The 16,697-nt window shown below is 38.7% G+C and overlaps 1 protein-coding gene across 3 annotated transcripts; it reads right to left on the reverse strand.

The window, feature by feature from the left end:
- Positions 1–420: 420 nt before the first annotated feature.
- LTV1 (LTV1 ribosome biogenesis factor) lies at positions 421–14,520 on the reverse strand. 3 transcript variants are annotated; one of them, XR_005029137.2, is made up of 12 exons: positions 14,296–14,518; positions 11,713–11,844; positions 10,697–10,870; positions 7,143–7,230; positions 5,650–5,791; positions 5,034–5,289; positions 4,056–4,183; positions 2,989–3,128; positions 2,668–2,720; positions 2,268–2,468; positions 1,936–2,142; positions 421–549 (listed from the first exon to the last, which is right to left on the reverse strand). XR_005029137.2 is itself a non-coding variant. In XM_057489141.1 (11 exons), exons 1-11 carry the CDS (start codon positions 14,296–14,298, stop codon positions 2,032–2,034), a joined length of 1,419 nt encoding a protein of 472 aa, XP_057345124.1. In that variant the 5' UTR covers positions 14,299–14,520; the 3' UTR covers positions 1,761–2,031. The 3 variants fall into 3 exon arrangements, 2 of the variants coding, with proteins under 2 accessions (XP_057345124.1, XP_036762739.2); XM_057489141.1 differs by lacking the exon at positions 421–549 and having other exon boundaries at positions 1,761–2,142; positions 10,706–10,870; positions 14,296–14,520; XM_036906844.2 differs by lacking the exon at positions 421–549 and having other exon boundaries at positions 1,761–2,142; positions 14,296–14,517.
- Positions 14,521–16,697: the final 2,177 nt, after the last annotated feature.

Raw genomic sequence — 16,697 nt, forward strand, 5'->3', positions numbered from 1 at the left:
TCAGGAAAAGTGTTTAGGGGAAGTAACAGTTCAGATTATTGTTCATTTGACAATTGAGGAAGGTTTATATTTGCGTTAAGAGCACTTCAGGGGGAACAGTAAATACCAAGATCCTTATTTCAAGTGGTAATTGAGCGACTTGGCATCGCTAAGTTATATTTTGCTGCACTCACCCTGCCTCCTCAGATGATGAGGTCCTTGAAGGCAAAACTCTCCTACTGGACTCCCAACATGTGACATGGAGCTTTTGTTGTTCCCAACCATTGTTCATACACAACTCAAATCACAAATATTCCAACATGTGATGAAATATTTCAACATGTTACATAAGAATTTTTCTTTTGAATAAATTAAAATCACTAAATTTGGAGGATGATAGACCTAAATCACAGTATGATTCACCAAGACTCATGTCTTACAGTCACATTTTTCTAATTTCAGATCAAGTCTAAGCTTATAATATTAAGCCTGAAAATATTACAATATTTACAAGATGGCACAGAAAACTTAGGTACAAATACAAATACTGTACTGTTTTCTGTTCAATACCTGCTGCTAAATCCTTTGAGTCAGATGCACTGAAATGAAAAGCTCCCAAGATAGAATCTGAATAGCACCAAGTCAGAGTAACATTTTATGTCTTTAAGAGCCATGTGGGTTTTAAGAACCTTCACTTGAAAACCTGAATAAATGGTCAAACTTTTTAGGATTTAATACATTCCTACTAGTAACATAAATGATCATCATCTGACCCTTTCTTCTTCAGATCTGCATTTAAATACACACCCTCCGGTATTCTACTTCCTTAATAACAAGCACTTCAGCCAAGTTTTTTGTTATCAATGTTGGTAGAGTAACAAATGCTACCGTTTTTCACAACTCTTAAAAATCCTACATTACATTTTTATTTGATAACACACAGAACTAGGTAACACCTACCAGCTTTGGAATAGCCATAAACCAATGAATTACAAAGATGCTTTCTAATAATTTAGGTATCAAATGCAGCTCACCTGTTAAAAATGGTTCTACCCCAGCCATTCTGTTCCCAAATCAGACCAACAGTGTTCACAGATTTCTTTTTTCAGAAGAGTCCAGATAATACCACATTCAGTCATGGACACATGAACAAGGGTCACACTAACAACTTGTCTGTTGTAAAGATGTCATAGTTTACCAAACAATTAACAATTGTGATGGTGTCACTGCTTCAGCCTTGAAAAGGTTTAAAGTTAAAAAAAAAAAAAAACTCATCAAAAAACAGGGAATGTTTTCAACTATGTATTTTAATCAAGTATGAATGGTTCCAAGCATTAAATGTTGAAGAGAAAAACTTTCTTGTTTAAACTGAAGTAAATATTTCTGATTTTGAGCCAGGTACTCACTGAAGCCAAGTAAGTTTTCTTGATTATTTCTTCTTCTGTTTCCTGTCTTCGCTGTTCCCGAATTCCAAAAACAAGTCACCAGTAATTGAGTCCCAACAACCTTAATATTCAGTTTTACCACTCTTTTGAAGTAGTTTACCATCCTTTTCATATAGCAAGGGGACACTTAGCTTCCTACCAGTGGAACCTTCTCTGGAAAACTCTTCTTACCACTCAGCATTTCAAAACTGAGTTCAATTAGATCACTTTTCTATGTACAGTAAATTAAACCACTTAATTCCTAAAAAGGAGTGGAGAGATTTCAAAGAAATATTTGAGAACATCTGCAAAAGACAACTGGGACAACCATACAAATAAATGAACACACCAATTCCATTTAAGTTCTGAAGACATTTTCCTTTAATTTATCCAAACATTTCACATTCATGAAGTCATTTATTTCAGATCAAATCTAAGCTTATAATACTAAGCCTAAAAATATTACAATATTTACAAGATGGCACAGAAAACTTAGGTATATACAATTACTGTACTGTTTTCTGTTCAATACCTGCTGCTAAAATAGCAGATCAAATAATGTCTCTTGTTCATTACTGAACATAATGGGGCTCTTAGTGGAGAATGCCTTCTCCTAAAAGCTCCACCATCATAGCTTTAGACCCTCAACATTCTTCTTCAAGTTCAGGAGCTCCTTTTCCTGCCTTCTTTTCTCCAGTTTGAAGGCTAATTTGTTAGCTTTCTTCTCCACTCTCCGTTCCTGTACAAGAATAGATTCATGTTATTCAAATCTTGAAACTGAAGCAGATTTTATAAAAGATAAATTCCCATGACCTCCCCACTATCAGCTCTTGGTAAATCTCACATTTGAGAAAGGTACTTTACCTTACGCTCTTCTTTTATAGCTTGCTTTCTTGCTCTTTTATCTTCTTTGCTTTCATTTTTAGATCTTGGTTGAGTTGACACCGTAGGCAGATCACTCTCATTAATCATCTGCATTCGTTCAACTTGCTTTGCTGTGAGTCCTTTCTTAGGTAAGACATCGAGAGGTATTCCTGTTTTAGTAGATATTTGGATTTGTTTGGACTGATAAAAAAGATAAAATGGTTATTTTTACCTAGCACTAGGGTTATTTCCCATTCCTAATAAAAAAGAACTCACTAACGACATGTTGTTGCTTTTCCTAATGGTATTGCTAGCCACAAAGGGATAATAAAACTACTGTGAGAAGATAACAGTATAATCCATTTCCTGCATTTCAAATAGTTCAGACACAAGGAATTACCTTTGGTTGATACTTGATAAGCTGTGGATGGTTATATAAATTTGAGTATGTACCTAAAAAAAGAAAAATCATGTATTAGTAAGTACATTTTCAGTTCAGCATAATATTATGGAGTTTCTACTGTATTACTGACTTTGGTGTTTTCATTGTTCAAAACAACACTGGAGTCTCTGTTCTAAAAGTTTTTAAATTATTTACAACTTACTATTTTTTTCCAAATCATTTTCACAAGATATGTTCTTTTCCAAAAAGTAGATGTAATTAATACTTTAAAAATTACTATTATACTTTCAGCAGTAAAATAGACACTAGGATACTTACTACAAATAGATTCACAATCCCACTTCTGTTTGTCTTCTCCAAGAACTACAGTAATAATCTCTTCCTCCTCAGACCCACTGAATTCATTCACTGGCAGGTCTTGATCCTCGAAGGGTTCAAGAGTATTCAGTTTTATACAACTTTTAGTTGGGTTTTCAAAAAATGAAGACAGAGGGGGAAAAGAAAACCATTACCCATTATTATATTGTACATTACTAAAGCTGCTCTTAAAGAGCTATGGAAACGACAGCACTTTTTAAAATCCACAACTCATGTGTCTTGTTACTTCCCATCAAAATTAGCTCTACACAGTCCTACCTCTCCCCTCCAGCAGCAGGTTTTGGACATTCATTCTGCTGATGGGAAGGAAAGACCTATCTGCACCTTTGTAAAGTTACTATACATTAAATAAGGTGGCAGATTTTTTAAAAGCCTTGAAAAGCATTAGCCTATCCATCTCTCCAAAGTATTCAAATAGCACACTCATACGTAACCCCTGCCTGCTGTAGGATCTGCAGATGATAATGGTCATGGAACGTCAGACCTTCCCAGCAGATGTAAACACCTCATTAGTTTTTCTCCGAGAAGTCACCTTGATGTGGCTGCTGATTTGCCAAACATTTGGCTGGGAAGTTATGCTAATCTGTCCAGAAAGTCAAACTGTTACAATTGTATAAGCTATAAATACCTATTTCTCAGAACCTGGAACTCAGGAAGATGACAAGAAGAGTACATATGCTTGTAAGTCAGAACAATCCTTCAGCCACAGGCTAGAAGCACCATTTCAATCTCTAAAGCGGAATGTGACCTCATCCTTCCTGCTCCAACCCTTACTTATTCCAGCACGACTCGCAGGCCAAAGCTACAGAAATTGGTTTTCAGTACGTTCCCACCTATTGTTACATTTAGCTTCAGAACTCTTATCAAAATGTGAGCCAAAGGTTATGAAAAATGTACTATTTTCTTAATATGGATTCTGATCGGGTGATTTTTCTAAAGTCAGCTGTACAACTACAAACTTTACTTGAAAATGAATAAAAGCAGGTAAACAGGAAAAGTCGCCATACTTCTCTGCCTTCTCTTTGTAGTAGTCATTCAAAACTTCCTCTAAGCGATTGCTGTCTACTTGAATGGAGCCTTCCAATTCAGCATTATCCAGAGCTCCAATTTCATCATCATCATATTGCTCATAGAACTTGAATATAAAGAGAAAAGATACTATGAAAAATGAATGTACTCATTAACATTATAGCATTTAAATGTTAACTTTTAATTTATTCCTAAACAATATTTAAGTGCTACCATGAGATCACAACTACCATTAAAATAACAGCAGTGATTTAGCACCGTAACAACATGATGTGGGAAGACATTCTACCCACCACTTTATGACTTACATTTAGACTGAAAACAGCCAGCCATTTAACATGAAATGAAAGGCAATTACTCTTTTTGACTGGGGGAACAAAATGCTAGGCAGAAACCTTTACCTCAAAATATTTTACTTTCAAATCCACTGATTAAGCAAACTAAAAGATCATGTAACTAAATAGCCTCCTGTTAATATACAAACTTCATTCCTCTTTAGATGTTTACTGTATTATTCAAATGCTGTTAACACTGTTAGGCCTTGTAAAAGAGTGGACAGAGGGTGATTTAGGTCCTGACAAGTGAGGCTGTATGTGGTAATAGTTTGCCTACCTCTGGGAGAGAAAAGGGAAATTAGTACTTAGTGAAAGGGCAGCACAGTTAGAACATTTATCTTAGATTTACCTTGAAGGAAACCACTCACTCACTCATTCACTGACTGAACAGTCTGAACTTCTACCATATACCAGGCATCACTTTAGGCCATAGTCTGTATCTCACTCCCTCCCTCCCCCTTTTGACCTATTTTAATTCTTTCCAGAATTAAAACTAGGGTGGTTTATAATCTGTTTTACTAAGACATAGGCTCTTTCTAATGCTAAAAGCTCTAACTTTGGGTTCTAATGTCATTAAGAATTTATAAGGAACTGATATTAAAAGGTACCTGAGGACCTCACCTTCTCAAATCTCTCATCATGTAGAGTCAGCTGTTCATTTCTCCTCATAACTGAGGACGTCATTGAATACTCAGTGAAGCGACTTTTCGTTTCTTCTTCCCAGAACAAGTGATCTTCTACAGCCCCAGGAGGCCACCCAGGGGAAGGCACAGCTTCGTCTGATGAGCCCACAGAGTCACAGCTTTCATCATCGCCACCTCGTCCCCTCTCATCACCCATGTCTTCCCACTCACTGCCATCTTCAGCCTCAGATTTCCTACAGTCAGAGTCATAAATTAACTGTCAAAACAATTTTAGAAACAACAGAACTAGATGACTTTACACAGGTAAAATTTGAGGGTATTTCAGGGAGGACTCTTATTCAGGCAGGAACAGCTGTGATGTTTGACCCATTTGGCTTGGTGGGAAAAGTAACGAACTAGCTATCAGGCAACCTGGACATTAGCCCCATCTGCTGATGGTTTGTAAAGACCTCAAGTCTCACATATTCTGCTCTAATATACAGAAGTCTCAGACTAAATACTATCAAAGGCCTCTTCCAGCTGTAACATTCGATGGTTAGCATCCTACTGAAGAAGCGATAGGTCATTCCTGCTTGGAAACAAACAACACATACCGTATAACCATTCCCACTTCTTCTTCTGTTGGCTTATTGGCCTGAAGAATAAAATCATCTTCAAGCAAATTATCCGGATCATTAAAGTCAAAATCATTATCAAGAGCCGCGACAATATCAGGATCAAAATCAAGCCGAGGTCCTAGAAGGTAAACAAAAATTGAGCAGTAATTGCCAAGAAAGCATGATTCCTTCATGTAACACAATTAAAGAACTTATATGCCAGACTCTATGTGCTGAGGATCAAAAATGATGAACTTTAAGAAGTTCAGTCTAGTGAGCAATAGACTATCAATGGAGGACAGCAAGAAAATAAAAAAAGGGGAAAAAACTTTCCCTCTGATTTCAATACCCACTGGTAAAAACTCTGTTACAGATTTTCAACATTAAACTGTATCTATTTAGCAAACTCTAAAGTTTTCACCTGCAGGAATAAATTAGGCTTTAAACTATTATTAGAAGTAACTCAGATTAAGGATTTGTAGGCTGTTAAACTTGGCCTTTTTTTATTACAAGATTTTAATAAATTCTAACCTGTTTCTTCAGTTATGTTCTTCTACATGAAAAAAATATTCAAGTCCAAAAAAAACTTTCAAGTTCAAACGTGTAAACTGACATGGCTTCCAACATCCTCACCCTTCATCCCAGCCAGGAGTGTGCAGTTTCCTAAATTCAAGTTCCCTCCCTTTTAGCCCATACTCCTATCTGGAACATCCTCTCCTCCCCACCCCACCCTCCGTCACCCACCCGCCTAACTTCTACCTAAGAAACCAACCTAATCATCATTTCCTCTTAGGACACATTGCCCAATGCCCCAAGGGTGGTGCCCCACCATACTCTTTCATTTCTGTTGTAGCCATAACTTCCCATTTATTGTCTATCTTTCCCAACAGATGATAAATTCCTTGAAGCCAGGATTATGCTTTATTCTGGTTTGTTTACAAGACTAATTTTTGAGTGGCAACTCAAAAATCTGTAGAATGATTCAATGCTACATGGTAAGTATGGTAACAAACAGCATTTCTGTGGACTTAGTTCATTCTAAAATATGTTGAGATTGGAAAAAAACAAAGTATGTTAATTTGCCAGTGTATCTGGAATAGATGGTAAAATGGGCTTCTATAAAATACTCCTACAATCTTGGGAGAAATTCTGAAAACTAACATAGTATTTTCAAGACTGCACTATACATTATGGAAGATGAATTGAGTATCATTATTTCCTTTTAAGAGTTTAGATCAAGGTTAAAATTCCCCTACCAGATCATCAAAAATAATTTTCCCATTTTTACTCTTCAATGACTAAGAGTTTGGGGGCAATACAAGAAAAGAATGCTGATAACACTCATTTCTTCCAAATGATCTCAAATCTGAATCCTGACACACGTCAATTGTTTCTAAACTCTATTAGGGACAGAAAACTTCTGTATCATTAGTTATGTGTTTTTGTAAGATGAATCTTATTCATTGAAAAGGTAAATAAATTAAATGCACCTGAAACAGGAGCTGCTTTATTTAACAGTCCAACATCTTCTTCAAATTCTGATGCAAACACTGATGACGGCAACTTAATTCCAGTGGTCTTGAAGAAGAAATCACACAATGATTAGGTTTATTTAGAAATACTTCTGAACTTGAGAAGTATCACATCTCCCCCACCTGAATTCATGTCACCCCAAGGCTCAGAATGTGATCTTATTTGGAAATAGGATCCCTGCAGATGTGGTTAGTGAAGACACAGTGATACTGGATTATGGGGGGGGCCTCATCCAATGACTGCTGCATCCTTATTCGAAGGCCATGTGAAGACCAAGACACACACAGGAGAATGTCGTGTGCAGACGGAGGCAGACTGAGTGAAGGATCTACAAGCCAAGGAACACTAAGGATTGCCAGCAACCAACAGAAGCTAGGAGGTAGGCATGGTACAGATTCTTCCTCTGAGCCCCTAAGAAGGAACCAACCTGCAGAAAGCCTTATTTCAGATTTCTGGCCTCAAGAACAGTGACAACAAATTTCTGTTGTTTGAAGCCACCCAGTGGTAATTTGTGGTAACTTGTTACCACAGTCCTAGGAAACTATTACAACTGCAACCTGGATTCTCTCACTTGTGCTCCAGTTACACATATTCCATCATCATCTCAAAAGCAACTTCCCTAAGCTTTCTTTGGTCTATCATTCTAGTTAATCCTCACAACTCTGTCAAACAAAAGCTAAGAAAGGTTAAATGGCATGCCTGCTGGCAACTGGTTAAGTGAGGTTCTGGGATTCAAATCCATGTCTTGTAACTCCACTCTCCTCAAGTTTCAAAATAAAATTAATCTTTTTTTTCCTCCTAAACCAGAGATAGTGTCTCAATCTCTGGTAATGGCACAGCCTTTCCCTGAGCAGGCAGTCTCAAATCCCAGGGTGGTCGTAAATCACTTCTACCCGAGTATCTCTCTGAACTCTCTAGCACACAGTGATTCCTCACCACTCTTGGGTACCTTCTTAGTCAGTTAACCATGACATAGATTATTACTTCATTTGCTGCTTAGCTAGTCTACACCTAATACAACCTTCATATAACTGGCATCTTTTAATATTTATAAGGTGACCTTTCTAAACTTATAATAGGTTTTGATTATTTACTCCTGATTTTCAAGGTTCTGTAAAATCATGACATAGTCTATGTATCCAGTTTTTATTGTTACTCAGTAATTACTACCTCCATGTAAATTAAGTCCAGTTCATGTCATGGAATAATTGAAACCAATTTACAGAACAACACACGGACACTATGAACCACACTACCACCTTATTTACGTCCCTTCTGACTGGAATATTCCTTCCTCTCTCTTCAATTGAACCCACCCTTCACAAGCTCCGTTCCTCCATCCTCCACGAAGCCCTTCTTGATTACTGTCCAGAACTTCACGTCAACTCCCCTCGTTCTTCATGCTGTACCATTTACTTCAACATGTATTGACACGTATCTTCTAACTGGTCCTTATGCTTTAGTTTTATCTTTTCAACCAAATAGTTAATAACGTGAGGGTCACCACATCATGTGTCTCTGTGCTCCCCACCACCCACCCCACCCTCAGTCTAGCTGCAGGCATGAGGCTCAGATACACGTACGTTCTCACTGGCTGGCAGGCTGAATTGGAAGCCGCTGAGGAATGTGGGGAAAGGCTACATTCAGCAGCATACACCTAACAAGCTGTTACAGCTTCCAAAACGAGTTTTTTGAGGGCATCAACATGGACAAAAGTTTCATTTTCTGCTCTAGACTCTTTTTAAAAAACAGCTTTATTGAGGTGTAATTCACACAAAATTCAGCCACTTGAACTGCACAATTTAACGATTTTTTTGCTATATTACACTGTCAATTTTTAAAAATTGTGTACTATATGAGTTCTTTTTTTTTTAAGAGGGAGGAATAGCTTGTGTATAGTGAATTTACCTATGGAGATATTTTTCAAACCTTGAAAACAGCCAAAGCAGCATATAAAATTAGAGCTTAGACAATGATTACTTTTCTTACAAGAGATGTGTAATTTCCATATTAGCTGCAGCAGCTCTGAACCATACTGAGTTTGCCCAGCTGCTTTCTACCATAGTAGCACCTGCTTTTCTTCATATGAAAATCAGGGCTGCTCAAGCACTACTCATTTCTGTACTGACTTACTTCCTGGTTTTAGAGCTTATTTAATATTTTTGGTTCAATTTTGGAAGTTTGTTATGAATTACTTAACAGTCAAAAAAGCACATAGGACTCATTCATATTTTTGCATCCTGCTAGAGAAAACCATGGAACATTTTTTTAAAACATAATTCACCCGTTCTCTTAAGCATCATTCAGTGTCCACTGAAGACCCTTATTCTGTTAAAAGAAAAATCATTTAGATTGTGTGATTACCTTTACTCAAAATGAATCAAAGATTAAAAGTTAATCAGGTACTGCCAAATACAATTTGGCCAGAAGAATGTTAGGATAAACTTTACTCCTTAAGTAAGATCAAACTGAGCCACTACTGGATCCCCTTCCCTTCCTCAGTGGGTCTTAGAAGGAAGTGAGCCAATATGATATGTACCCCATTCCTGACAAAACAGCCTTGGGGAAGGAGTAGAGAAGTTGGGTCAGTTACCACAGAGATGTGGTGGTGGGTGTGCTGCCCTATAGGAGAGCAGTGGCCCCGCGAACGAATGACCCACTGCAGTTATTACTGCTCTGTTTAGACTGATACAGCAAAAACGAACTCTTCCGACTCTCCTGAAGCAATAAGCTAAGGACTGGAGGAGCTATGAGCACATCTTCCTTGAGGAAAAGAAAACCTAGGTCAAGATATGATTGGAGAATGAGAAGCAGAGGAAACTGGTGCCCTTTTTCTCTTGTCTGACAAGAATCCCAATAAATGAATTGTGTCTTTTTTTAAGTACCAGGTGATATAAAAGTTTCACGAGAAAATTTATACTAATACTAAAAGAATATAAGATGATAAAGGTATGCAACATAGGCATCCTTAACATGAGGGAAAACATAAATTAGTGGCATTAATTTCATGTACTCTCATTTGTACTTAAAAAATAAAGTATTAGAGTGGACTGCAATTTTGTTGAGAAGAGATAATGGGAATTTCATTGCAATCTACTCTCTCTCATGGCCTATGGCTCTTAAGATCTGAACATTCTGCAAAAGTGAAGTTCTAGTTTAGAACAGAGTTTATGATGCTGAAACACATAATTAACATATAGAATGTCATCTGCTTTCCTTCTACTGGAAAGTGTTATCTAACACGACCCTATCTATCAATCAAAAGTTCTAGCCCTGTCACAGGCTGTTGCTTTTGACAACTGCTACCAGGGGACAGGCGGCCTGCTCTCTCCTGGTGGACATAAGCACACACATGTAACAGGTGTAAGTGAGGATGTGGCTTATCATTGTTCTCTTTAGAACTGACACCATTTCTTGCCCCAAGTAGTTGTCTTGATTTAAAAATGGTGGATTCTTCACTTGCCCCCAACTCTACTTTTTCTCTCACACTTAAGTTACTGTAAAGTCTTACTGAAATTACTAAAGTTTCTTCTTTATCGTTTCTCCCACTGGGTGCACTGAAGGCACTTGTGGGAATAAGCTCTGAGGACCCAGAGGGCTCCTTCAGGTGCTGTAGGTAGTCATAGTCATCATCGAAGAACACTCCATACTTCCTCTGTTCTGCTCGCCTTTCGTCATCATTTACCTAGGATAAAACACAAAGTGGAATTAGTACTTCTTCCAAGAATAAAGAATAGGAACCTTCCAATGAGCACAGCTTTGGTATAAGAATGCTTTGGCTCACAGTAATGAAACAATGGATTCTGACAAACTCAGGAAACACAACTTCTAACCCAGAGTACTACATAAAATTAAAATATAATGAAAACAATTCTTTCCACTAGACATTTCTGCACAACAGTTCAAGCCAAGAAACACAGTTTATCACGTAGTTAGAGGATTACAAAAAAAGACTGGCTTGAGGCAAGTTCGATTTCTTGTATTTATATGCACAGAAACTTCTCAATATACAACACAAATGGGCTTTACTGAAAAGCTAAATATGGCAAATGTTTGCTGACCCTTCCTTTCACATTACCCACACTTAACAAGGATACCTGATGGATAATTTAACAAATCAACATTTTAAAGGTTCCCTGGCATTTTCTAAAGCTGACTCATGAGTTCCCATTCATGAGGTGAGTAGGCAAGAGTCAAAATGCAATTTGCGGTTATGAGATGGCAGGATCTCAGGGAAAGCAGAGATGTGTCTTGAGTAACATCATGCAGCATTGCAGCTGATGGGTTCATGAACACTTACCACTACTCTATGAGATTTGTTCATTTAAACACGTCAAATAAAAGATGCTGTGTCTTCTCAATCAAAATATGTATGCATAATGTAGAAATTAACACATTTACTAAAAACGAAGGCCTAGATTTTGTTTCCCAGAAGATCACAGTTATCTGAGAATAAGCAGCTGGCTAACATAATTTGCTAAAAACTATCAACAGTCCACCTACACACTTATTGGGTAAACAACCTACTTTCTGTGAAGGCAAGAGAACCCTCTGGGGTGCGGTCTCATCTGCTGCTAAAGGATCTCGTTGGCTCCGGTGGACCAGGTGAAAAGACACAGCCTTCTTCTTCTCTATAAAGGGCTTTTTCTTTCTGTGAGGCTTCAAAGGAACAGAATCAGAGCAAGCCATTAAAACAGAACAGAAACAGTGAACAGCGTCATGTAGGCATCTTTAGTAAGTTACAAGAAGGATCAACAGATTTTTAAAACCTACACTTAAATGGTAGGCAACATCAAATATGTTCAATAAAATCTATACTTACCTTCCTTCAACAAACATTTGTTGGCTCTGTGCCAAAACTTGTTACAGGTACTGGGAACACAGCAGTGAGAAGCTCAGACAAAATCCCTACTCTTAGCACGCAGATCATCAAGACAATGATCTCAGGTAAAGAAAATAAAACAGTGATATGCAAATACTTTAGACTCAAGAGTGCTCAGAGAAGGTCCCTGACAGGCTGCACCAGAATGACAAGGAATTTGCCACAGGAAAAACTGGGGAAGACAGTTTCAAGCAGGTTACACACTTCATGTACCAACTATTAAATTAAACCATGACATAAGAGTTTAAGTTTAAGATTCATCATCCCTTTCTACATTCTCACTTTGCTACTCATCCTTGATTTTTCTACAGTGAGAAAGCATCGTACTGGCACAAGAACACATACACAGACCAATGGAACAGTATACAGAGCCTAGAAATAAACCAAAGCCTATATGGTCAATTAATATGAAAAAGGAGGCAAGAATATACAATAAGGAAGAGTCTCTTCAAAAACGGTATTGGGAAAACTGGAAAGCAATGTACAGAACAATTAAACTATCATTGTCTTACACCACACACAAAAATAAACTAAAAACAGACTAACAACCTAAGTGTAAGACCTGAAATCATAAAAGTACTAGAAGAAAACATAGACAGTAAAATTTTGAACATCATTAGAAATTTTTTTTCTGGGTATATCCCCCCAGGCAAGGGAAACAAAAACAAAAAACAAAAAACAAGTGGGACTACATTAAACTAAAAAACCTCTGCACAGCAAAGGAAATCATAAGTGAAAAGACAATCTACTGCATGAGAGAATATATCTGCAAATAATTTATCTGCTAAGGGGCTGATATCCAAAAATATATATAAACAACTCATACAACCCAAAACCAAAATAATAATGATGATAATATTAATAATAATGTTTAAAAAAGGGCTGAGGACCTGAAGGCCAACAGACACATGAAAAGATGCTTAACATTACTAATCGAAATGCAAATCAAAACTACAATGAGATATCACGTTAAACAGTCAAAATGGCCAGTATCAAGAAGAAATACTGCTAATGAGGATGTGGAGCTGATGAGGATGTGGAGAAGAGGAACTCTCATACACTGCTAGTGGGAACTGCAAATTGGAGCAGTCACTAGGGAAAACAGTATGGAGGTTTCTCAGAAAACTAAAAACAGTAATACCATACATCCTAGCAATTCCACTTTTAGGACTCTTACCTGAAGAAAACAAAATCATTAATTTGAAAAAGTATACACCCCATCCTATGTTTGTTGCAGCATTATTTACAACAGTCCAAGACATGGAAGCAACTTAAGTGTTTGTCAATAGATGAATGGATAAAGATGATGTGGTACATATGTACAATCGATTATTATTAGACCACCAAAAAAAAGAAGTCTTGCCATTTGTGACAACATGGATGGACCCAGAGGATATTCTGCTAAGTGAATTAAGACAGAGAAAGATGAATGAATACCGTATGGTTTCACTTATATGTGGAGGCTGAAACACAAATGAACAAGCAAAACAGAAATAGACTCAAACACAGAGAACTGCATGGTTGGTGCGGCGGAGGTTAAGTAGATAAAAAGAGTTTAAAGAGGCATAAACTTCAAGTTATAAAATAATTAATTCACAGGAATTGAAGTATAGCATAGGGAATACAGCTGATAATATTGTAGTATCTTTGGTGACAGACGATAGATACACTTATGGGGAGCATTTAGTAATGTATATAATTGATGAATCACTAAGTTGTTCATCTGAAGCCAATATAACTTATATAAATTTTAAATTACAAAAAAGATAAACTGATAAAGCATCATTCTAGTAGAGTAGGGCGCCTTGCTTTGAGCCCAACCTCAGATTCCCACAAGGTCCCTTTCAGAGCAAACAGATGGGCAGACACTGGCCACTCCAACGTCAGGAAACCAGCAACTTCTTCGCCCGCCCCCGCGAAGCACCGGGTGGCGCGTCTCTGTCCTGTGTCACAGGGTGTAGGCCCCTGGGTGTCAAGGGGGAGGCCATTCTCTTCTTCCCAGTCCAGGAAGAGGCTTGGCTATGGGACTCGATCTAAATTGCAAAGCATGCCCGCGGCGGTGAGGGGGTCCCATTCCGGGGCACTGGGCCACAAGCGGCCTCCCCGCGCCTCCGGAGCAGCCCTGGCAACCCCAGGCCGCGGCAGCCACGGGCACTTAGAGGAAGCGGCCAGGCCTCTGCAGAACCCGAGCGCCCCGCCCCGCCCCCGAGATAACAAGGCTAGCTCACCATACTGCAGCCGCGCAGAGTTCACCCCAAACGAGAGCAGCGACAGCCCTCTCCTAACCTTAGGGTAAAGGGCACGCTGCGTCTCCTACGTCCTCGGGGTCCGGCTCCCAACCGGGTCGCTAGGCCTCCGCACGTGCAGCCCCAGAGCCCAGACCGGAAGTCGCACAACAGCCTGTGGAGATGAACCAACCGCCGAGGAGCTGACGGGTCAAAGCCGGAAGATACGCCAAGCCTCCGTCGCAAGGAGCGAGAGAAGCTATTGGGAGGTGGGGCTGCTCCTCTACCGGCTGGGCGGAGCTTTCCCGGCCAGAGTTTGGCGAGTCGGGGAGGAGTCGTGGGCTCCTCCGGGGCAGTGAGGCGGCAAAGAGGGTGAGAATTTGCTTTTACAGCGCCCTCTACGGAGAACCGAGGGGACGGATCTGACATCCCCACTGACAGTTGTATTCCCAGCCTATCTCTTGTTTCCAACCGTAGCACGCACATACACACCCGTGGACACAGGAGGTGGCCACCCTGCCAGGTCACCGAGGTTTCAGGTTCGCTCTCTTCTGGAAGGTCGCGGAGTAGGTTGCCTTAGCAACGGAGGATAGGGGCGTTGCTATTCTAGGATGCACCAGGCTTAATGAGGTCTTCATTTTCCACCATTTAGTGAATGAACTGCGTTTAAAGGTCCACTTATAACCCCCTGAGACACTGTTGACATTTGAGCTGATAAAATATATTAAGAATCTCTTTGTGGTGTTTGCTTATAAAGTGGAAACTAACGTTTATATGTTTCCAAGTCGTTCCTCAAAATGTTTTAACGTGGTTTAAGCAAATGGGCACAACTTCCAGAGATTACAGGCAGTTACTGGCACATTCTCATAAGTTTTCCTGGGCAAGAGAGGTTGGTAATGCATTCAAACTTTTGTTGGCTAACCTTTGTGTTTCCCCTTCTCTATTTCTGGCGTCTTCCAACGTCTGATTATCTTGCATTGTGTCTTTATGTCCATTTGGTGGGAATGGCGTACACAAGTTGTGTTGTTGGGTGTGTACATAACGTATTTGGGGAACAAAGATTTTCCTTTGATTTGGCCCAAGTTCAGTTTTAAAATAGAGCAATTTGGAACTGTGGTCTGTGGTGAAATTATGTAAGACCTTGAAGACTGATGTGCCTGGAAGTTACTCAGTAAGCAGAGGAGTCTCACTGTAAAATTCTGAGTAGGAATAATGAGTGATCCTTTAGGAAAAATAATGTGGCAGCAAAATTAAGAATAGCTTGGTTTGGAAAGACTTAGAGAAGTAATAACCAAGATTTCAGAGGTAATGGGGGGGGGGCCTGGACTAAAGAGGTAACAAACTTAAACTTTTGACTGTGGGTAAAGATTATAGCTTCGGGTTGAGCTTCTTTAGTATGCCTACCTGAATGATTAGGGGGCAAATTCTTTCCAAAGTTGAGCACATTTCTGCTCCAGATTGTCTGGCCTGAGCCATCCAAGGTCAAAAGTCCATCCAGGAACACATCTTTAGGTCAACAAGCATTGAAAATGCCAGTTGTCTCCTCCCCAGGATATTTACATAATTATGAAAAGCTATCATCTATAACTTTTCCCAAGATCCCTACGGATGGCCCCTGTCTTTGGCAAAAGTGCAAAAATTCTTCACATGAACTTTAGGTTCTTAAACTTTCTCTAGAGTTTTATGTGTTCTATTCGTGACACCTTTCAAAGGGAAAAGAGTTAAAAAAATTCATAAACTGAGCAAAGACTTAGCTTGCTTATGGATAGGAGCCCAGCAGCAGTAACTTCATACAGATGTGTGGGGTTGAGGTCCAGTGATGAGTTTAGTTTAATCACAAATCTGATGCCATCAAAGCATTGTGTGAAATGAAAAAAATTGTCCATTCTTACCTCCATTAGGTTTTAGCAAGTAATGCTTCAATGCAGAACTGGTTTTGTGTGAACAAAAAAATGGAAAACAGTTGTTGAACTATTACACCTTCCTGCGGGATGTGCCACTAATTTTTAATAGCATACTGGGGCCAGTTTTTCAAACCTACTTTTTAAGTTTTTGGTCCCAATCTTCATTTTTATATGTTTTCTGTCTACAAATTGTTTTTCAACTTTCTCCTCGTACCTTGAAGGAGGCTAAGTTATAATTTGTAACCACTACGGAAAAACATGAAAAATATATTTCAATTCTTATTCTGGTCAAAATATGTTCCCAATATCTCTCTTTACATATAATACATTAAATAGTAAGCATACTGAGGAAGTTCGTTTATTTTCTATATTATACTCTAAAGGGACTATCTTTTACTTTTATACAGTATAATGTCAATAAACATCAATCAAATATCCTCAGATATAAAAAGACAGTAAGTTTTAAAAATATACTGTAAGTTGCTGTTTAAAGCAGTAATT

Source organism: Manis pentadactyla, chromosome 12 (genome assembly GCF_030020395.1).
Source record: "Manis pentadactyla isolate mManPen7 chromosome 12, mManPen7.hap1, whole genome shotgun sequence".
Classification (NCBI taxonomy): Eukaryota; Metazoa; Chordata; class Mammalia; order Pholidota; family Manidae; genus Manis; species Manis pentadactyla.

Bases quoted from the DNA above. Each gene is read 5' to 3' on its own strand.
- LTV1 (XM_036906844.2), bottom strand. The intron at 3,129-4,055 runs GTATGGCGACTT...CCCAACTAAAAG, and splicing joins TACAAAGAGAAGGCAGAGAA to TTGTATAAAACTGAATACTC. The intron at 2,721-2,988 runs GTAAGTATCCTA...TTCTTTTTTTAG, and splicing joins GGATTGTGAATCTATTTGTA to GTACATACTCAAATTTATAT.